Raw genomic sequence first — 23,046 nt, forward strand, 5'->3', positions numbered from 1 at the left:
TTTGTGGTTGGGAGCGTGTATCCCTTGTGACCCTCCCTGACATTTTTTTTTGTTTTTTTTTTGTTCAAGGGAGAAAGACGATTTGTTTTAGCTACGGAAGTACAAGGGTTTGCTTTACACTCTTCTCTCGTGTTGCTGAGTGAATTAAATGCATCTTGGTCAGCACGTGGCTGTATGCAGTCAAGAGTGTCAGACACTCGTGACTTTAGTTTTTTTTGTTTTACTAGTGCCGTGTGTGTCAGGATTGTGAGACCAAAACCTGCTTCTATCCTTGGAGCCAGTGTCGACTGTCGATGCCGACGTGGCTGATAAGTTTTCGCAAGATTGTTTCCAGCTTCTGACCCCTTATTCAGTGTCGACCCGTGATAAGTTTTCCAAGCATAATCAACGTCTGACCACGGAATCAGTGTCGACTGATGGCATTAGATCGTCGTTAAAAGACTTCGACGATTTTGTGTTCGTCAGATTATTTGTGTAAAGTGATTGCGATAAGGTTCGACTTTTATTTGATATAACTGTAAATAAGAAAGGAGGATGGATCACTGAATACGGAACGCACAACTACATATTAGTCCTAAAAAAAAATAGGTGTGGTTACGGTAACCCGACCTACCCTATTTTTAGGGGCCGACCCTTTAACTTTTTTTTACATTTGTCAAAAAAAAAACAAAAAAAACACCGAGTGCAGAAAACGCAATGAAAGCGAAAGCGCTCGAGTCGCACACTTATTTCCCTGTCAAGTAGGTTTAATTTGTACACATTAGAAAAAAAAGTTAAAAAAAAAAGTGATTGCCTTCCTTCCTACCCTATTTTTTTGTGTGGCTATGTTACCTTAACCACACCTATTTTTTGTTTTGACCTTACAAAAACTGACATCGTCGTTGATGTTTGTCAGTGTCTACATCTTCAAAAGAAGAGAACCCGGAAAAGAAGCAACGGTTCTAACGAACACCAGCCAGGAGCTGCAAGCCTTCATTTCCAAACCGGAAATAGAGCAAGAGAAAGTAAAGGGGATGTTATGAAACCACACATTGTGCGAATACGAAACAAACTACCATCCGATGGAATCCCAACACCTGATAAAAGACTAATATCCCTGTTCAGCATCGCGGAAAATTGCTCTGATCAAAGCAATCATCAAAGCAGCACCCGAACAGGTTAATATAAGATCAAAGAAAAGCTTGTATTCTCGAGTGGTTGAACATTGGAGTGCATTGTGTCCTACCGCGCCTGGATTTAGTGTGTAGTTACATTCTTGACTTTTCCTCTGAGTATTCCGTTTGTTTGGGCTTACCTTTCACAATATTAACGCGGCAAGAAAACAAACAAAGTGACAAAGGCTGCACTTGTAAAGATAGTTATTGTTGCTGATGAATCGTAAAATGACAACAACAAAAACTCAAGACAATCAGTGCTTACATTATTTGAAAAGCACTACCCATTAACGATTGTTTTGTTTTTTTAAATCACCATCTTCTTCTTCTTCAGCGTTCCAGAATGTTCTGGCTACGTGTGAGCTCGTGAAATCACCATCGAAGTGCAACCACTTTATTTGAATATTAACTCACACTTCAAGATTATACACACAAACATATCGAGACACTTTAAAAAAAAAGCAAATGTGTTTGTGGCTTATGAATCGTTTTGGACAAGCTACATTAAATAAAGCTACATGTAATAACACAAGCTATTAGAAACAAGAAAAAACGAGAGAAAAAAACGAGAATACAGCCAAGCGAACATAACAGAAATACTAAAATTGTTGGATTCATTCGCATAAGCTGAATCTAAACTGCAGTTTATAAAGATACGAGGCAAACCACTGAGCCGTCAACAGTTCTGCGCTATCTTCTGTCCGCAAAAGAAAAAGAAAAGAAATTAATCATCACCGCCATACATTGTACAGGAAGCGGCACACCTGTCAATCTCGCACACGAGTAATTACAGGTGTTGCAGAAGGCACGCGTGTGCGCACGCGCCTACAAAAGCCGTGAGGTTTGCTCCTGGACAAGGAAGCGAACTGTTGTCGTGGCGACACAAATTCCCAAAGACAAGACAAGACAAAAAGCGGACAGCGACAAATTGTGAGTGATTAAGGCCTTCAGCGCAGACAGGTTTAAACAGACAGGGCGTGTGTTGGCTTTACTTTCAAAAATTGGCGGTTATGAATAAATAAATGTAATACTGATTGCGGTCAGTCGTGACACTGCAGTCGCAGGGGGTGTGGCTATAATACTGGGGCTTGGCTCTTGGTATTAACGATTGTGTTGACGGTCAGTTACAGCTGAAACTCCTGCCCGGTTGCTACTTCGTTGACGTTCATTGCTCTTTGTACTGTCGTCAGTCGACGATTTTGTTTTGAACGAGTACATCAACACAGCGGAATACTGTGTACTTCAAGCCGCAGTTTGTTTTCAATAATTGCATCTCTCTAATTGTGAACTGGGAGAAAAACGCTGAACAACTGACCTGATTTGATGAATTGTTCATAATATTGGTCCCAAGCTGAATCTGTTTGGTCGCGACAGAGTGATTGAAACCAACAAAACCAGCAATACACAAAGAAAAACAGACACCACAGGATAATCGACAGTGTGTGTTGTGTTGTGCTGTGTTATAATCAGTTGGGGGGAAAAACAGCTGTCTGCTTCATTCATCAAGTCGGATTATTGTTCCATCGCTCACTGTGCGTATAATTTGACCCCGACAGTTTTAATCCAGCATTGGGTGGGTTTTGTCTGCAGTTAGTGTGGTCACAGCAGCTGCGAGGGAGATCAACAATCGTTTATATTCAAGATGTGTGCCATGTACATTTTGAAAAGCCAGTGCTATAGTGGGTTTAGCTCATGCGTTAACCCCGGTCCGACCAAAGGCTGCGCTAAACAGACAAAGTGACATTAACGAGACTGGTTATTAGGTCACAAAAGCTTGAACTTTGAGTAACTCTGACTTTTTTCCTCAGAAAAGCTGGCACTTATAAACTAGATTGTCTCGTGAGGTTAAAGCTCTGACACATATACATTTAAAATAGCAGGAAAATAATAGTTGATAACTAATCGATAAATAATGTTGGCCGTTGACCTTTGCAAAAATTTGAGAATCCCTTGGCGCCGAGGTGTGTTTGTAATGGAAAGACCAGTTGTGTCAGAGACGCTCTCCCGCTTGGAACACTTCTGATGTTATTTGGACGATCCTCGTCTTCTCAATCTGAAGACTGAAACAAAGTGTCTCCAAATGTGTATGTCGCAACGATTTACGTAACAAAGGAATCAACAAATCAGTTGAACAGTATAAACTGAAACTGCGAGCAAAGCAAAATATGACTCTAAAACAATGCATCGCTAAAATAGTCTTGCGTGTGTGAATATATTTGACGAAGCTTATTAACTTTGCTTTGTGGCTGCTGACAAGGCTTCAACAGTTGTCAGAAGTGGACTGTGCACAAACAGTTACAAAACAAAGCCAACCACAATACAAGTAAAAATCAGCTTTAAAAACACATAGTTTGTGTTGCAATCCTCGTAGCCATGACGACCACACAAAGCACGTCAGCCATCACCTACAATGTCAGCGAGGGTCTGGGCCTGCTGCACGCCTACATTGTCAACGTCACTTCCAACGCCTCTCACTATGACGTCATGGGGGGCGGCGAGGTGGTGGCCGGTTTTCCCAACGTCAGCGGTGTAAGCGGCCACGAGCTAGTCGGCCTGGACGTCAGCACGAATGGAGAGGGAGAAGGAGGAGGCGTGGACGGGAAGAACAGGTCACGTTTTATTTGTGTGTATGTGTGTGCGTGTGCTTCGTAATAATCATAAATTTACTTGCGTTCGTGCCCGATTTTTGTTTTAAACACTAATTGGCATGAATAGAATCCGCTTAAATAAAAACAGGCTCGAATTACTGTTTCATAACATATTTTACTGGATACAAATCTTGTATGGAACTACTGGTCCGTATCACTTGTTCATGACAATTTACAATGTATAAATCCGCTTTAAACCTTACAACGTAACACTGAGTCAATTATTGTTTTGACGAACAGGTTCGTGTCACTGTTTCATAACACTTTACATTGAATAAACTATGTTTAAAACAAACATGTCCAAATCCAAAAACAAAGAGACTATACCAACGTTCCAAAATTCAGAATAAAAAAAACAAGGAAGGTAGGTTGTTGGAACGTTTGTTATTGACAACACTATTGTGAGTGTATTGTTTTGTCAATAACAAACGTTCCAACAACCCACCTTTCTTGTTTTTGTATTCCAAACATGTCCAAAGTTAATAACTGTTTTGTTTTTTTACAATAACACTGATTACAATCTGGTTTATGCCTTTTTTATGAAAATGTTCGCTAAGAAATACTGTTGTAAGATACTTGATATTTAAATAAAGTTTGGATTAAACAAACAGGTCAATATCACTGTGTCATGACACTTTTTATTGAATACAATTTAATAACCACCAAAAGGTCTCTAGCGTTGTTTCATGACACTTTACATTGAATGCAATCTTGATTCATCCAACAGGCCCAGCTTCTGGCTTTTGCTTGAAATCGGGTTGGCCTTATTGCTAAGGCCAAACAAAAAAAGTTGTATGTTTCTGGTCACCCGACCCTACCTAGTTTTTTTTCCGCCGACCCTAGACTTTTTTTTATTGCATTTGTAAAAAAACCAAGTACTCGCGTAAGGCGAAAATACAACATTTAGTCAAGCTCAGTCGAACTCACAAAATGAAACTGAACGCATTGCATTTTTTCCGCAAGACCGTACACTCGTAGCATCGTCTGTCCACCGCTCGTGGCAAAGGCAGTGAAATTAACAATCCAGAAAAGCGCAGTAGTGGTTGCGCTGAGGAGGATAGCACGTTTTTCTATATCTCTATTCTTTTTAACTCTCTGAACGTGTTTTTAATTCAAACATACCATATATATATATATGTTTGTTGAATCAGGAACGGACAAGGAATAAGATGAAATTGTTTTTAAATCGATTTCCGAAATTTTATTTTATTCATAATTTTCATATTTTTAATTTTCAGAGGTTGTTTTTAATCCGAATATAACATATTTATATGTTTTTGGAATCAGAAAATGATAAAGAATACGATAAACGTAATTTTGAATCGTTTTATGAAAAAATAATTGTAATTAATTAGTAAGCCTCCAAGCTGAAATGCAATACCAAAGTCCGGCCTTCGTCGATGATTGCTTGGCCAATATTCCAATCAATTTTATTGAAAAATGAGGGTGTGACAGTGCCGCCTCAACTTTTACAAAATGCCGGATATGACGTCATCAAAGACATTTATCGAAAAATGAAAAAAAAACGTATGGGGATATCATACCCAGGAACTGTCATGAAAAAGTTCATAAAAATCGGTCTAGTAGTTTACTCTAAATCGCTCTACACACACACACAGACACGCACACATACACCACGACCCTCGTCTCGATTCCCCCCTCTATGTTAAAACATTTAGTCAAAACTTGACTAAATGTAAAAAAGAAGAAAAAAAAGCGTCAAAACGAAAGTAACAGACGGCAGACGACACAAGGGGGATAACCCCGCATCCCTTTTGTCTCATTTGTTTTGTAATGTGTTGTCTTTCTCTTTGTATAGTAAGTCTAGTCTCTTTGCCACACTGTATAGTGATGTTCTACCCTGACCAAAAACAAAAACAAAAACAAAAAATCCCTACCTAGCTACCCTATTTTTTGTAGCCATGTTACCAGAAACATACAACTTTTATTTATTTATTTATTTTTTTTTTGGGGGGGGGGGGGCTAAGCATTGCTTCACGACACGTGCTTTTGAACAGAAGTACGCTTTAAACCAACAGTTCTACATTAATGCTTCATGGCACTTTATATTGAACAGAATAATTTTTATTTTTGTTAACCAGCAAGTTCAACTTTGGATTTTTGCCTGATTACGAGCCCTTATTGCATAATGATCATTGTTTCACGACTATCTAAGTGAACAGACTCTTATCTATACCAGAAGGTCAAGCTTAGGATATCGAGTGCCCGCCTAATTTGTTGGTTATTTCGGTTTCATTACATGTTTGTTTACATTTAAAATCTTGTTCAAACCACCAGGTTCAGTTTCGGACTTATGCTTGAGTTTTAGCCATTAACCTTTTATCATTTATGTTTCATGACACTTAACACTGAATAAAATTTGCTTCAACCAAACAAACGGTCCATGCTAATGTTTCACGACACTGTAACACTTATCGAGCTTTTGCTTAATCGAACACCCTAAAACTCACACCAGTTAAACCGTTTTATGACACTGTTTACTAACTGAACTCTTGTTTCAACCAACATCCCTCATATACTGTTTCATGACACTGTTTACTAACTGAACTCTTGTTTCAACCAACATCCCTCATATACTGTTTCATGACACTGTTTACTAACTGAACTCTTGTTTCCACCAACAGGAGCTTCGGGCCCCCTTACAGACTGACGGTGTACAGCCAGGAGCACCTCATCTCCACCAGTGTCATTCTGGGCATCATGATCCTCTGCTGCATCATCGGCAACTGCTTCGTCATCGCTGCCGTGCTGCTGGAGCGGTCCCTGCACAACGTGTCCAACTACCTGGTACTGTCGCTGGCCGTGGCTGACCTCATGGTGGCCGTGCTCGTCATGCCGTTGTCCGTTGTCCACGAGATCTCCCGCTTCTGGTTCCTGCACTCTGAAGTGTGCGACATGTGGATCTCCTTCGACGTGCTGTGCTGTACGGCCTCCATCCTGCACCTTGTGGCTATCGCCATGGACCGCTACTGGGCCGTCACGTCCATAGATTACATCCGCTGCCGCAGCGCTCGTCGTATCCTGCTGATGATCCTGGCCGTGTGGGTCGTGGCCCTCACCATCTCCATCCCGCCCCTTTTCGGCTGGCGGGACCCCGACAACAAGCCGGAGAAGACGGGCGCCTGCATCATCTCGCAGGACAAAGGCTACACCGTCTTCTCTACCGTGGGCGCCTTCTACCTCCCCATGTTTATCATGATCTGCATTTACGCGCGCATCTACATAGTGGCGCGCAGGCGGATCCGCCGCGAGAAGTTCCATAAGAAGAATAAGCGCAAAAATGGGGCTCTAGGTGGCGCCGGCGGTGGTGGTGGTGGTGGGGGTGGAGGGAGAGGGATAGGGGCGGAGCACATCACTCTCAACGTTCAGGCCGAGTACTCTGTGGTTTCCAACTGCAACGGCTGCTCCCCAGAGAAAGAGAAGGAACTTACGGTGGGCAACAACCACCTCACCACGAACGGACTCTCCAGGCCCAACAGTGGTAGCTGCAGTCCGACAGTCCCACACAAAAATAACAGCTCCGACGTGTCTGCAGACGCGGATAGTCACTGCGGCGAGCCCACGGGTAACGGCAAAAGCGGATACACTAACGGCATCGAGGCCGACCCGCCCACCACCATCATGGACAAAACGGGTGGAGACGGGGAGGCGGCGCGGAAACCCTGCCTCCCCAACTCCAACCGGCAGCGGGAGAAGCTGGAGCAGAAGCGTGAGAGGAAGGCCGCCCGCACCCTGGCCATCATCACGGGGGCCTTTCTGCTGTGCTGGCTGCCCTTCTTCATCGTGGCCCTGTCCGGACCCTTCGTCAAGGATTTGGTAGAGATCCCGCCCATGGTGGGTAGCATGCTGTTGTGGCTCGGCTACCTCAACAGCCTTATCAACCCCATTATTTACACTATCTTCAGCCCCGAGTTCAGAAACGCATTCCGAAAGATCCTCTTCGGCAAGTACTCGCGAGGCCGAAGATGAGATCGGTCCCCCCAAAACACGCAGATGATGTACTCCATGCAGAAGTTAATAAGTGACTTGATGTGTACATGGGGATGGGGATTTGAGTTGCGCGCAGATAAAAACCCAGACTAGATGTCCACAAATCACTAAAATGATTTGATGTTGTAAACAGTACAAAATGGATTTGATTTATACTCAAAAAAGTGATTTCATATACACACAAGAAAACAAAAATCTATTTTATGTGCACACAGACACAAAAACACGAGTGTATGTGCACGAACAGAAAGTGATTTGAAATGCACGCGAATACATCCGGAAAAAGGTGGTTCGATATGTACGTATAGAAACGTGATTTGAAATGCACGCGAATACATCCGGAAAAAGGTGGTTCGATATGTACGTATAGAAACGTGATTTGAAATGCACGCGAATGCATCCGGAAAAAGGTGGTTCGATATGTACGTATAGAAACGTGATTTGATGTGCATGCAGAAAAGGTGACTTTGTGCGCACGAAGAAAAAAAAAGATATGCTATACACATAACACAAACAGTGAGTTACTGTGCGCACGGAAAAAGTGACTTGATAATTATGTCCACAGACAAAAGACTTTCATGTGCACACAGAAAACAGTGAATGCAGATGCATTAACTTACTGCTTCTGTTGCTGGTGACTGGGCACGGCAATGCGTCTCTAAAGTATACTGTGATGTGATGGGCTAGTCGTGGTACATCCGATATGTACAGAGACTGTAAAAAGTGTACAAAGAAAGTTTACTGTAATTGCGCCAGCATTGTAGCTTTATGGTGTTTGTGGTGCAAGCGAAACCACTTGGCTGCAAATGAAAACGTGTCCGTGCTTGGGACTCGAGCATTACCAATACTACTTGAAACGTGGGTTTTTTTCTTTCTTTTTTTCGTTAATGTATATGTGTTCGTTGTCTTAAAAAGAGAAATTATTTATCCAAGAACAGCTTGGCGAAGAAGCCGTTCGAATTATTCATAATGTGAATAGTATGAAAATCAACCAAAGCTAAATGAACCTTGAGTGAAGGCAAAATGTGTCTCTGCTTTTGGAGCAAAACAAAAATCCGCATAGTATCTCACGGCTCGGTGTCATTTGGCTGACAGTGTTAGTATTTGAAAATGTGTTCGTTCCGTTGAGCTGAAATTATCGTCAATGAGCTTCGAATGTACAATTGAAAAAATCTGTCATAATAATAATAATAATAATAATAATAATAATAATAATAATAATAATAATAATAATAATAATATTAATAATAATAATAAATGAGCATTTATATAGCGCAACATCATAACTTTACAATTATGCTCTTTGCGCTTGACACATTTAGAATTAAAACACAGTTATACAAGCATTTACATCTACATTCACAGTCAGCAACGCTTAATTAAAAGCATACACCATCAAACATACATTACAAAAGATTCTTCCACTAACTAAGTAATGAGCTCAAACGGCAAAGATGAAACATTTAATGTCTACCATGTTCATATGCTTCTTTCTGGATTGCGTGGATTTGTTAAAGTCACTCTGAAATAGGAAAGAATAATTGAAGATTCAGACTTAACGACAGAGTAAGTGTTTGAATGTGAAAGATCCTTACTGAATCGTGTGGATTTGTGGAAGGCATGCTGGAATAAGAAGAAACAGTTAACTACATAGACTGAACGACACATTAATCGTTATATTTTGCTTGTTGAATTATTTGGATTTGTTAAATCCGTTCTGGGATACGACAGAAGAATGGAATGGCATACTATTGTCTGAACGACAAAGTCTTATTATCGAACGATAGAACTGTCTTGCTATATTGTCCAAAGTGGAATAATTTGATTGAAACCATTGTGACTTTGGCAAGAAGAACAAATAATACAGACTTGACGATTTATATTTGCGGGTTACACAAGTTTCAGATGCATTGTCAGTTGAGTAAACAAAACAATTCCCACGATATGATTGGCATTTTACGGAGATAAAGAGAGAGAAACAGAGAGAGAGAGACTCAAAAAAGCGTACATGTAATAACCGTTGTGTCACACTTTTCTTAAGGGATATGTCACCACGCCAGAATGTAAAGGTAAAACAAACTGAAATAACTTGCGCATGCGAATGTTAATTTTTTTTTTTTAATGGAAGGAGGAACAGTTTATCCTTGTAACCAGCGAGAAAAAGAGGGCTACTCTGGTCAAAGGGAGAGTAAATCCACTTGCACTGTTGTTTAGCTCTTTTTACATTTAGTCAAGTTTTGACTAAATGTTTTAACATAGAGGGGGAATCGAGACGAGGGTCATGGTGTATGTGTGTATGTGTGTATGTGTGTGTGTGTGTGTGTGTGTGTGCGTGTGTGTGTGTGTGTGTGTAGAGCGATTCAGAGTAAACTACTGGACCGATCTTTATGAAATTTGACATGAGAGTTGCTGGGTATGATATCCCCGGAATGTTTTTTCTTTTTTTCGATAAATGTCTTTGATGACGTCATATCCGGCTTTTTGTAAAAGTTGAGGCGGCACTGTCACACTCTCATTTTTCAATCAAATTGATTGAAATTTTGGCCAAGCAATCTTCGACGAAGGCCGGACTTCGGTATTGCATTTCAGCTTGGTGGCTTAAAAATTAATTGATGACTTTGGTCATTAAAAATCTGAAAATTGTAAACAAAAATTTTATAAAACGATCCAAATTTACGTTCATCTTATTCTTCATCATTTTCTGATTCCAAAAACATATGGATATGTTATATTTGGATTAAAAACAAACTCTGAAAATTAAACAAATTAAAAATTATGATCAAAACTAAATTTTCGAAATCAATTTAAAAACACTTTCATCTTATTCCTTGTCGGTTCCTGATTCCAAAAACATATAAATATGATATGTTTGGATTAAAAACACGCTCAGAAAGCTAAAACGAAGAGAGGTACAGTAAAGCGTGCTATGAAGCACAGCGCAACCGCCACCGCGCCAAACAGGCTCGTCACTTTCACTGTCTTTTGCACTAGCGGCGGACTACGTTCAATTTCATTCTGTGAGATCCACAGCTTGACTAAATGTTGTAATTTCGCCTTACGCGACTTGTTTTTTTATTTTACACAATACATATACGTACAATACAATACAATACAATACAATACAATACAATACAATACAATACAATACAATACAACTTTGTTGTCTAAATGTTTAATACAAACAGAAATGTGTCTTTCGGCTCGTCATACAGGAAGTAACTTAGTAAGTAAAATTACGATCTGAGTAATTTTTCACAAGAAACCTACACTCGTTACCAATGAAGCAACTGGCAGTTTGTATCGATAGCTTAGTGCATAGTCGTAGAATTATTGTGTATGTTTAATGATTCTTATGATTAGTATAATCTGTATATAGTTTTGTTAGCATGGCACCTTCAGTTTGCATACTACTTCATGCAGCGGCACGGGTGTATACATTATTTCCTATCAATGTACACCAGTTGCACACAATACGATTTACATGTTTGAATCGGACTGGAGAAAAAAACGAGAAATAAACGATGCATAATTTTTTTTTTTTTTTTTTTTTTCCTCAGTTGCATGCAGTCCGCTTCAAGCTGAAAAATAATTGAAAAGAATGGAACCTTACGTTTTTTTTTTTTGTTTTTTTTTTCTTTCTTTCTCTCTACAGCTGAGCGTCCTTCTTCAACGATGCATAATTATAGTTGAGACAAACAATCCCGACTGTTCAGCAATTTCAGCTGTGATTTGAATTGATTATTTATGGCAATGACAAGAAGCTTAATGTAGGTATCACTGTATATTATTGTTAAGACAAGACATACAGATAGTTAAAAACAATGGAAGTTGTTATTTCAATTTAATTTGTGTCTTTGAAATGAACGAAATTTTAAGGTTAATGAACATTTTGTTCAGGAGTATATTATTCACTATGAAATGGAGTTCCCTGGATGAATTATTTTAAGAAATCGTTATCAAACTAGCTAGCAGGAGACTTGAGTTTATCTGTAATAATTATTTTGTTTAAACAGTTCTGGTTTTGCAATTATAATTTGAGTGCTATACATCATTCATTATACACATATAACCTAATCACTATTCGATATTTGCAACTAAGGAATATGATGTTTACGAATATCCGTGGCATTGTTAACTAAAAATAACTTCATAGTATAATGTTTTCTGCTGTCATAAAAGCTGGATGCGTTGGCATTTACTGTCATGGCTCAATTGTAGAGGTTCGGAAAGAATATTTATTTGATTACATAGGGCTTTCGCATGTTAACTGAATCAGCGAAGCGTAATTTCAAAGTTTATATAATGTCCTTGCGATTGTTGAAAACCATCTACCATCCACTCTTTGCAATATTATGAAGTTTCTGGGGTAGGTATCAAATTATACTGGTTTTAGAACTCTCTCTAAAAAGGTGTTTAAATGATTATGTTATGGCATACCATACTGTGTTCAAAAGTAGTAGTAAGATCACATGAAGTTATCCATGTTTGACCTTTCTGTGTGCTTCGGGTGTTTGTGTAACCGATTATACCTACGAAGAAGGCTTAATTTGTGTTCACACATTTACAGCGCAAATGATTTTCCAACTTGTATTCTGTAAGATTTAAAAGATACAATATTTGTTTTATTCGTCTTGAGTTCTACATATGAATTCTAGAGAAAGTCATACATTATTGCCTTGTGTAAACGTGTACATGAACACAGGACGTTGGTAGAATATTCAAGATTCTGAAGCATAATTTTAAATGTATGCACTGGTAGTTCATTTTAAAAAGAGAAAGGAGAGGGATTCTGCACTGTTTTGTTGTCGTTTATCTTCTATCCTCGCTGAATCAATTATGTAACGATTGCATACGAAATCCTTACAACACCATGCACTAAACCGGATAACGTTAGTTCTAACGATGGACAAAAATGTGTGCACGTGCTTGATAAAGAATAACAGTTTCTGTGTGCTACTAGCATTTTGCAATCTTAGAAACGAAGAGATGAGAGCCAAGTTTATTTACATATTGCAAAATCCAATGTGATATATATATATATCAGACACTCTTCTTCGCTTTACTGACCTGTTATATTTATTATATTTTTGTTTCTTTCTTTCTGTCTTTGTTTGTTGTTCCTGTTTGTCTCTTTTGTTTTTTTCTTCCTTTATTTTCGTTCCTTTTTTTCTTCATTTATTTGTTGTTTACTTGTCTGTGTGTTTCTGTCTTCGTTTCTTTGTTGTTTTGTTTTTGTTTCTTATTCCTTCTTTTAAAAGTAAGTAGGAACAATGCAACGTGTATGTCTAGTCCAACGGCGAATAACTGATGACACTTTTTTTTTCAAGGTTGGGGGTGGATTAGGTGTGTGTGTGTAGGGGGGAAGGAAGGGGGGGGGGGGCTTCTCATCGTTCTTCACTGAGGTAAACATGTAATCATTTGCTGAATTGCTTGACTAAATGTAAAAAGCTGCTCACACCCTTCAACTGCGATACACTTAACAATACTTAATAGCATAGCTCTATTTATCGTGGGAATACGGAATTATCTGCTGAGTTGCACTTAATGATTATAACTGGTAAGGTACATATGTTGTAGCTTGCTGTAAAAGAAACACACGCCTGCACGAACGCACGCACGCACGCGCGCGCCCGCACGCACACACACACACACACACACACATAGACAGAAACACACACACACACACACACACACACACACACACACACACACACACACACATACACACTAACACTGACACGAACACTAAGACACAATAAGCTTTTTTACTGGTAGGCAAAAATATATACCTACCGTGTGATTATATGCATTCGATATTTTGAGTTTTGAGCACTTGCTATGTCAGCACACGTTTTTTTGAGGAAGAAATGTCACTGTCAAGCACGCCTATTTATCTACCATGAGATATATAAGCGCTAAATATGCATAAAAATTTTTTTTATTTCAGCGTCAATATTTTACTAATGTCTTACATTAAGCACGTGATTGTAAAGACTTTCACTTTAAAGATTTTAGCTTCAAAAGAATGTTTAAACCAACGTTTTTGTTGTAATACTATAATATAATGTTCTATTCACAAAGCATGGCTTTGTGATAACTGCACTAGTCCTTTTGATTAGAAAAAAAGTTATATGGAAATAATGTTGCCGTCATCTCTGATTCAAGCACGCACAAGCATTATTTTTATTTTGTTTTCGAATGGACTTTACATTTGCTTGTTTTTACATTTAGTCAAGTTTTTAAATGTTTTAACATAGAGGGGGAATCGAGACGAGGGTCGTGGTGTATGTGTGTGTGTGTGTGTGTGTGTGTGTGTGTGTGTGTGTGTGTGTGTGTGTGTGTGTGTGTGTGTGTGTGTGTGTGTGTGTGTGTGTGTCTGTCTGTCTGTCTGTCTGTCTGTCTGTCTGTCTGTGCGGGTGTGTGTGTAGAGCGATTCAGACCAAACTACTGGACCGATCTTTATGAAATTTGACATGAGAGTTCCTGGGAATGATATCCCCGGACGTTGTTTTATTTTTTTCGATAAATACTTTTGATGACGTCATATCCGGCTTTTTGTAAAAGTTGAGGCGGCACTGTCACACACTCAGTTTTCAATCAAATTGATTGACATTTTTGTAAAGCAATCTTCCACGAAGGCCGGACTTCGGTATTGCATTTCAGTTTGGTGGCTTAACAATTAATTAATGACTTTGATCATTAAAAATCTGAAAATTGTAATAATTATTTTTTATATAAAACGATCCAAATTTACGTTTATCTTATTCTACATAATTTCCTGATTCCAAAAACATATACATATGTTATATTTGGATTAAAAACAAGCTCTGAAAATTAAAAATATTAAAATTATGATCAAAATTAAATTTCCGATATCGATTTAAAAACAATTTCATCTTATTCCTTGTCGTGTCGGTTCCTGATTCCAAAAAACATAGAGAGATGATATGTTTGGATTAAAAACACGCTCAGAAAGTTAAAACGAAGAGAGGTACAGACAAGCGTGCTATGCAGCACAGCGAAACCACTACCGCGCTGAACAGGCTCGTCAGTTTCACTCCGTTATGCACAAGCGGCGGACTACGGTCATTGTGAAAAAATGCAGTGCGTTCAGTTTCATTATGTGAGTTCTACAGCTTGACTAAATGTAGTAATTTCGCCTTACGCGACTTGTTTGTTTTGTTTTTAATTAACAGCTTTTATGCATTTACCGCTGTATTATAGTATTCTGCTTATTTTTCTTGTGAGAATGTTTTCAAGTTTTTCCCCTTTATTTTTTCATTCGGAATCAAACGAGTATCAACATGCGCGAGCAAGGTTTTACCTAGGCATAGAGAGAGAGGGAGAGAGAAAGAGAGAGAAAGAGAGAGAGAGAGAGAGACAGAGAGACAGAGAGAGAGACAGAGAGAAAGAGAGAGAGAGAGAGAGACAGAGAGACAGAGAGAGAGACAGAGAGAGAGACAGAGAGAGAGACAGAGAGATAGAGAGAGAGAGTTGGTTGTAGTGACTACATTTTTGTTTCCGTGTGTGTTTGGATAAATGTGTACGCGCACAGCTTCCGTAGCTAGTCCCAACAGAATAACGTCACTAATCCAGAAAGAAGGTAGTGGTGGTAGTCGTAGTGATATAATTTGAGAGAACAAGTATATACCCATTTAGTTGTATGTGTTTGGTAGACTCAGCAAAGGTGATATGTATTTAACTTAATCACCAAATGTGGAACAAGTACATAATCGTGTATTGGAGCATTAATCAAGCTTATTCAAAGCAATGACATTGATCACCTTCATGGTGTAGTTTTACATGGAATAGGGTGAAGATATCAACACGTGTGCATCGTGCTTTTGTGGCTTTATAAGCTGTGACCACACCTGCGTTTCATTAAAGCTATGACAATTAGTAACATTTAACGGCTCATGCATCGTCTTGTGATTTGTTCTCATTGCGCGGGGTTTTTATCGTAAGTTCACGCGCAAGGCACTGCATACGAGATTCATACGGCCGGACTTATAATAATAATAATTATTATTACAATTACTTTTATTATTACTGATTATTTGTATTATTACTTGTGACATTGTTCATTGCGCGGGATTCTGCCCAGTGGTCCCACACGCTAATAAGAGTTTTCATAACGCGGTTATAACTACGTACACAATTTCTCAGAAGACAGCCATTATACAGTGTTTGTGTACTTATTCTTGAAGACGTATTCTAGAGTGTTTCATGACTTCTACATAAGTCAATAAGTTAGCGAAGTTGCGAGGAAGAAAATCAAATCAAAGTCATCAATCTTGTCTGAAGTCACGCGCTTCGCATAATTATTTTCAATCTTCTCAATCTTCTGATTGGTCTCTCTCTCTCTGATTTTCTCCCATTAAGGGAAGCATATACAAACAAAAACGTGTGGTGGGATGGAAAACAGGGGAAGAAAGGCACCTTGCTGCCATAGAAACTTTTTATTGAAATAAGCATGTCAGTCAACTACCGTCGTTACATATTGCTGTCACTTGCATGTGATTTCATGACATGTATCATGTACGCACTATTTTGCTTCAATGCAGCTGATTTCATATGTACGTATAATGAATGCGCATATTCATAAAATCATTATACTTTATTGTATGGACATAAGAATATGGTACTCACATGACAGTACTAACTTCTGTTTCATGATATTTGCATTATTGTTGTTATTTTTGTGTTTTCCTCTTAAACTTTTCAGATTTATTTCAGATGTCTGGTCCTGTATATAATGTTTTCCTGTCTTGTATTTTTGTGTGTATTAACGTTCGTGTTCCTGTCTTGTCTTGTTGTTTGTGTGTTGTTCTTTGTCTTTTATTTCTGTATTCTTATTATGAACTGTCTAGCATTCCTTATCATTCTTCAAATCGAAATATCTTGTATATTGCTTCTTCGTCATATACTTGTTTCCGTCAAACTTTGTCTTCAGTCCATCTGTATTCTTTTGTTTTATCGCTTGTTACCTGTACGGACCATGAACATGTTGACGCCCTGTTACTTTTTGTTTTTGCTTGCATTCAAATTTTATGGATAGTTCTTGTACAAGGTATGTTGCGATAACATGTGTACATAATTATACTTGCTCGCCTGATGCCTGTTTTGCTGGATGGTTACAAAATCATGATCGTTTAAAGAAGATAACGGTTGAATAAATTGGAATTTTAAAATGAAATGTTTGGAGTGTAAGGCAGTATGATAATGTGTATGGTGATAGGACGGTAGTGTGTGTGTGTGTGTGTGTGTGTGTGTGTGTGTGTGTGTGCGCGCGTGTGTATGTATGTGTGTGTGCGTGCGTGTGTGTGCGTGCGTGCGTGCATGCGTGCGTGCGTGCGTGCGTACGTGCTTGCATGTGTATGTGTGTGTGTGTGTGTGTGTGTGTGTGCGTGTGTGTGTGTGTGTGTGCGCGCGAACGCGAGTGGGTCAGTGAGTGGGTTGGTTGGTGGGTGCGAGCATGCGTGTGTGTGTCTGTCTCCCGGACTCGCTTTCTCTCTCTCTCTCTCTCTCTCTCTCTCTCTCTCTCTCTCTCTCTCTCTCTCTCTCTCTCTCTCTCTCTCTCTCTCTCTCTCTCTCTCTCTCTCTCTCTCTCTCTCTCTCTCTCTTTCTCTCTCTCTCTGCCTCTCTCTCTCTCTCTCTCTGTCTCTCTCTCTCTCTGTCTCTATCTCTCTCTCTGTTTGTCTCTATCTGTCTATCTGTCTGTCTGTCTGTCCCTCTCTCTCTTTCTGATCGCTCTCTCTCTTTCTATGTATCTCTCTCTAATCTCCCTCTTTCTCTCTCTCTCTCTCTCTCTCTTTCTCTCTCTCTCTCTCTCTCTCTCTCTCTCTCTCTCTCTCTTTCATGAACTCTCTCTCAAACTCTTTAACAGCTCATAATACTTCCTGCCTCGCCTGTATCTTGCCGACAGCTGTGAATGGTATAGAATATATAGAGCTTAAACAATGACCACGAGTTGATTACTGGAAAATAAACCACTCAACGAGTTGTCGTCATTGTTTAAGCTATTTATACAACGAACAACACGGGTCGAACATGCAGTCATGCAGACGACATTTTGTACGCAATTTCATTTCAGCCTAATCACTCAGAGTGTCAAATGCGCGTCATTCAAATAGTCCCTATTCTTTTACTTTATTCTTAGTCTCCGACTCGTCGGCATTATACTTGTCTGGTCTAAATATCGGACCCCATTGCTACGATTAAAACACAATAGCGTTTATATAGCTATTCTGACATTACATTCTGTGTTAAAATCATGTTTTTGTCAGCAACAAGGCCCACAGAGAAAATCCAAAATGGCGGCCACAGCCGTGATTTTTTTTTACTTTTCTATGAAGATTTAAAAGGCTAAATAAATATTTTGAAAACGTCAAACAACTTGCAAGGGTTTCTCCAGTTGTTGTTATTTTGAATGATTGTTGGTATGTGAACGTGCTGTTTTTGGTTCATGAGTAAAACAAGTCCCGAACTTGCCCCAAAACGCTATCTCCCGCTTCGGACTTAGCCGCAAACGCGGTGTACAGGGAAAAAGCTATTTGACGTCGCAGCAAGCGAAACACTCGAAATCGTCACCCAAGTTCCAAGAGCGCGCGAAGAAAAACTATTTAAAGTACAATACTGAAATTTAGTGTGGCATAAGATCAACCCTTTGTTATGATGTATGTGAAAGAGCGACTTATCAACATTTTATTAACGTCTTGAAAAAGGGTGGGTTCTGAACACAGTGTTTTACTTTCTACACAGATGTTTCTGGAAATCGCCCATTCCTGTCAATAATGTTAAAAGGCCAATCTACCAGGACAATGTCTTATCTAATCAATGTGTGCAATACTTTAACCGGGCCAACCGATTGAAGTGAAGCAATATTTCAACTTTTGCGCCGTCCAAGGCCGAATCGCGTATGTTCTGAGATCTCGCAAGGAAAAAGTATTAGATGCAGTTTACTGACATTTTGCATACCATCAGATCAATCCTTTGTAATTATGTATTCCGCTGAACGACTCATAATTACTATTAACATGTTGTGAATATAGTTGATTCTGAACACAGTGTTTTTGTTTTGACACAGGCGTTTTTGGAAATCGCCCATTTCTCTCAGTAATCTTAAAAGGCTAATCTACAAGAAGAACATCTTTTCTCATCAATACGGGCTATACTTTGACCGGGCCGATCGATTGAAGTGAAGCGATTATCCAACGGTTGCGCCGCCGAAGGCTGAATCTAGTCATTTACAGAGTGATACAGCTATTTGCATGACGCCGCGGCAAGCTGAAACACTCGAAATTATCGCCCCAGTTCCAAAGACTCGCAAAGGAAAGATATTCTAACCAGATTCGTGTAATTTTGCGTGCGATACAATCAACTTTCTGTTATTATATGTTTAAAAGAGCAACTTACACACATATCATTACGTTGTTGAAAGGGTTAATTCTGAACACAGTGTTTTCTTTTAAACACAGGCGTTTTAGGAAGTCGCTCGATCTTTCTTCTCATTGATCTCAAGAGATACATCTACCAGTAAGTTCAGTAACATTTTTCTAATCAGTATGTGCTTTGGCTTGACCTTGACAAGCGATTGAAGTGAAAAACCAAAAGCTGATCAACTCTCGCAGTCATGCAAAAGCTGAATCAGTTTGTTACGCAGTGTTCAGTATCAGAGTATGCACAGTGAAAAACTTGACGTCGCGACAAGCCGAAATTCGAAATTATCGCTTATTTTCCACGAGCTCGCAAAGAAAACTTATTTAAAACAGAAAAATATATTGTGTAGTGAAAGATCTCTGCAACAGATCTATCCGGAAGTCTGTTCTCATACTGATGTAAATGTGTTTGACTTTGCCTTGCGATTGAATTAAAACGCTTTTCAATTGTTTCACCGCCGAAGGCTAAATCAAGGCATGCCGTGAAAATGTCACATGCAAATACGTTACAATTTTAGGTTTTTCAACTCCCCACCAAAGTTAGATCAACGAACTAGCAACATCTTTAAAAAGAATAACCGAGCCTTCCGGCTGTGGAAAGGATATTATGTGTTAAAATGTTCGGTTAATCGGCCACCACGAAAACTTTGCACATCGGCTAAACGGCCACCTCAAACTTTCACGTTTTTGTGAGTGGTTCCATGATCATTACTCACATGACAGCACAAAGGTCTGCCAGTGAGTTTACTGAGTTTACACACTGTGATCGAAACAACTGACAGTCAAACACCGACTTGCTTGTGCCGAAAGCCTCTTTGCACAAACCATGGCGACGAAAAGGAAAGATTACAGCGTCTTGGAAAAACTTGAATTCTTGGACAAAGTGAAAGGATATCCGCCTAACACATCAAAATTGCAGCTTGCAAATCAGTTAGGGGTCCCAAGAAAAACCCTTTGTCGATGGATTAACGACGAGGATCATCTCAGGAGTGAAGCTGTAGGTGGACGCTTGTCTGTCTCAAAGAAAAGGAAAAGAGGAGGAAAAGACGATGAAGTGGACGAGGCATTGGTTGATTGGTTCAATATGCCCTGGAAAATGCCTTCGGGGAAGAAGAACTGCATTGCCTGGACGACGGTTGTCTGTGCTGCAGTGAGGAAACGTGCCAATGCCAAACAGAAGCAGACGACACTGGACACATTTTTTGGAGACATGTAGAGCACGTATGCCAATGCACGAAACTTCCGCTTTCCGCTACCATAAGTAACTTCCAACATCCAATATTTTTGTTCTGAGGAACTTCCCGATGCGATGTTCGGATAATCGGCCACTTCGGATAATCGGCCATAATTCAGTCAGTCCCAAAAGTGGCCGATTAACCGGAGTCGGCTGTATATATATACATACATACATACACACATACATACATACATACACACATACATACATACATACTTACACAAAAACACCCATAGACATGCACATTCACTTTTAATCAGAATCACACAGACAGACACACAGACGAACAGACACACACATATACACACACATACACACACGCACACACACACACACACACACACACACACACACACACACACACACACACACACACACACACACACACACACACACACCTGTTGCTTCTGTGGCTGCAATATATATGGCTTCCAAGCCAAGCGTGTGTCTTGGGTTACTCCAAAAAAAAGGTGTCATTTCAACCTGCGGAACCGCTTCGTTCTTCACTTTCAGTGAGAACTTGTGTAACTGTTTTTATATGGTGCCGATCGATCGAATTACCTGATGTTTTTGTTACATCTCTTTGTTTGTGTGGCTAATGATCTGCAATGTTTTTATATGGTGCTGATCGATCGAATTTTTTGTTACATCTCGGTTTTGTGTGACTGATGATCTTACATTATTATATGGCGCTGAAGTACTGTATAATTTAGTAATATCTCGATGTCTTTTAGACTATGATCTGCACTGGGTTTTGTAGCACGGAATTACCTGATCTGTAGGTACATCTCATTGCATGTGTAATGTCTGTTTAACGATGGCTTTAATACACAAAGTCACCTGGTGTTCTTCTTTGATCGCGATGTGTTTGCATAATTCATTTCGGTGCTACAATTTCCGTCTGTTCTGTTTCATCTTCATGCTTGTGTGTTTATTGATGGTATTATTATAATGCTGAATTAATTTCCCGACGATTTTTGACATTTAAACTGTGACTGATGACTTGAAATGACTTTTATGGCGCTGAGTTGTTTGATGTTCTTAATTGGTTCTCATAACTAATGATCTGACTTGGGTTTCTTTTTGGCGCTAAATACCTGATGTTATATTCAAATGTTTCTTTGTTCTGTTATGCAATTGTATTTGTTACATTTCATTGATTAGACAATTTCTGTGTTGCTATGACAGTTTTTTTGGAAAATCTGTTGTTTGTGTCATTATTGCATTGCAGGGGATTCTGTCATGCTGTATACCTGACCTTAATTGCACCACAACAAGGATAACAGATATTGTGTGTGTGTTGGTGAATGTATGTGTGTGTGTGTGTGTGTGTGTGTGTGTGTGTGTGTGTGTGTGTGTGTGTGTGTGTGTGTGTGTGTGTGTGTGTGTGTGTGTGTGTGTGTGAGAGAGAGAGAGAGAGAGAGAGAGAGAGAGAGATTCACATAAAAACAATAAGGATACATACATACATACATACATACACACATACATACCTGCATACATGGATATATACACACTTACATACACATAATTTGCTATATAATCGCGGATATACAGGTTGAGGAAGAAACGCACACATTTTCAGTCAGGCAGATTAAAATATAACGCATAACTGCAAACTTGTGCTGTAGTTAGTATTTTCTTGTTTGGAAGTAACATTATTATCATTCAATGTGTGGAAATATGCTAAAATGTGAGGTTACAAATGTTTATAAAGATTGACATTGCGGAACATTAATACATTTTATAGTTTTTATTTTAAATTTATTATTTTTGAAAATATTGATTTTCAAGCTTAAGTTGTAAAGTTTTGATTATACAGCATCAAAAGTATGACAGCTAGATTGTACACAAAGAGATCTTCAATTTGATATATCGTATGACATCTTTACCTGTAAAACCACTGAAGATTTGCTTGTTCGCGTTTCTTAAATTTCGTGTGATGACGTCAATATAGCCTAAAATTGCAATCGGCTATAAAACCCTTTTTATTGCATTTATTGGTTCAACTGTGATACATTTGTGGTTGCTGCAATCTGTTTTATAAAATAAAACCGAAAAGGTCATTTCTTTTTGCTTTTTTTAATTTGTCGCCCTGTACATAACTTCCCAATTGTGAAAAAATCGCATATTTGCCTGACTTTACAGTCCAATACCTCCAAATGTATAATTCTAACAGGCTTCAAACTTTGCACAGCAATTCTATAAGTACTTTTACATTTCAAACCTGAACTATAAGAACATTGCTTAATTTTGAAGCTGTTTACAGCACTCTAAAAATGGCCTTCTGTGGTCTGTTCACGCTTACTGTCAGTGGGCCTCCCTAACAAGGTCAAGGACCAGAATGGTCCATGTCGTTGATAGCAGACGACGGTTCCCTTTCCGCATGAAGCCACGGAAATAACCGAACATTGAAAAACCCACGGACATGTATTACGGAGAAAACTCGGGATAACCGGATGTTTAGCATTACGTCAATATGCTAGGAATCATATGACGTCGACGCGTCATGACGTATCGTGCTTGCCTACGTAGATTGTATATGTTCGAAAGTCTGA

General features: G+C 39.1%; 1 protein-coding gene across 1 annotated transcript in view; it reads left to right on the plus strand.

Moving 5' to 3' along the window:
- LOC138981239 (5-hydroxytryptamine receptor-like) overlaps positions 1 to 13,161 on the plus strand; it is a 13,916-nt gene extending 755 nt beyond the window's left edge. Inside the window, exons 1-2 of the mRNA XM_070354079.1 lie at positions 1 to 3,763; positions 6,448 to 13,161. The exon at positions 1 to 3,763 is cut by the window's left edge and continues 755 nt beyond it. Of these exons, the coding sequence (XP_070210180.1) occupies positions 3,528 to 3,763; positions 6,448 to 7,792 (1,581 nt within the window). The 5' untranslated portion in view covers positions 1 to 3,527 and the 3' untranslated portion in view covers positions 7,793 to 13,161. The remainder of the gene's footprint in view (positions 3,764 to 6,447) is intronic.
- Positions 13,162 to 23,046: the final 9,885 nt, after the last annotated feature.

The sequence above is a fragment of the Littorina saxatilis genome, linkage group LG12, assembly GCF_037325665.1.
Source record: "Littorina saxatilis isolate snail1 linkage group LG12, US_GU_Lsax_2.0, whole genome shotgun sequence".
NCBI lineage: Eukaryota > Metazoa > Mollusca > Gastropoda > Littorinimorpha > Littorinidae > Littorina > Littorina saxatilis.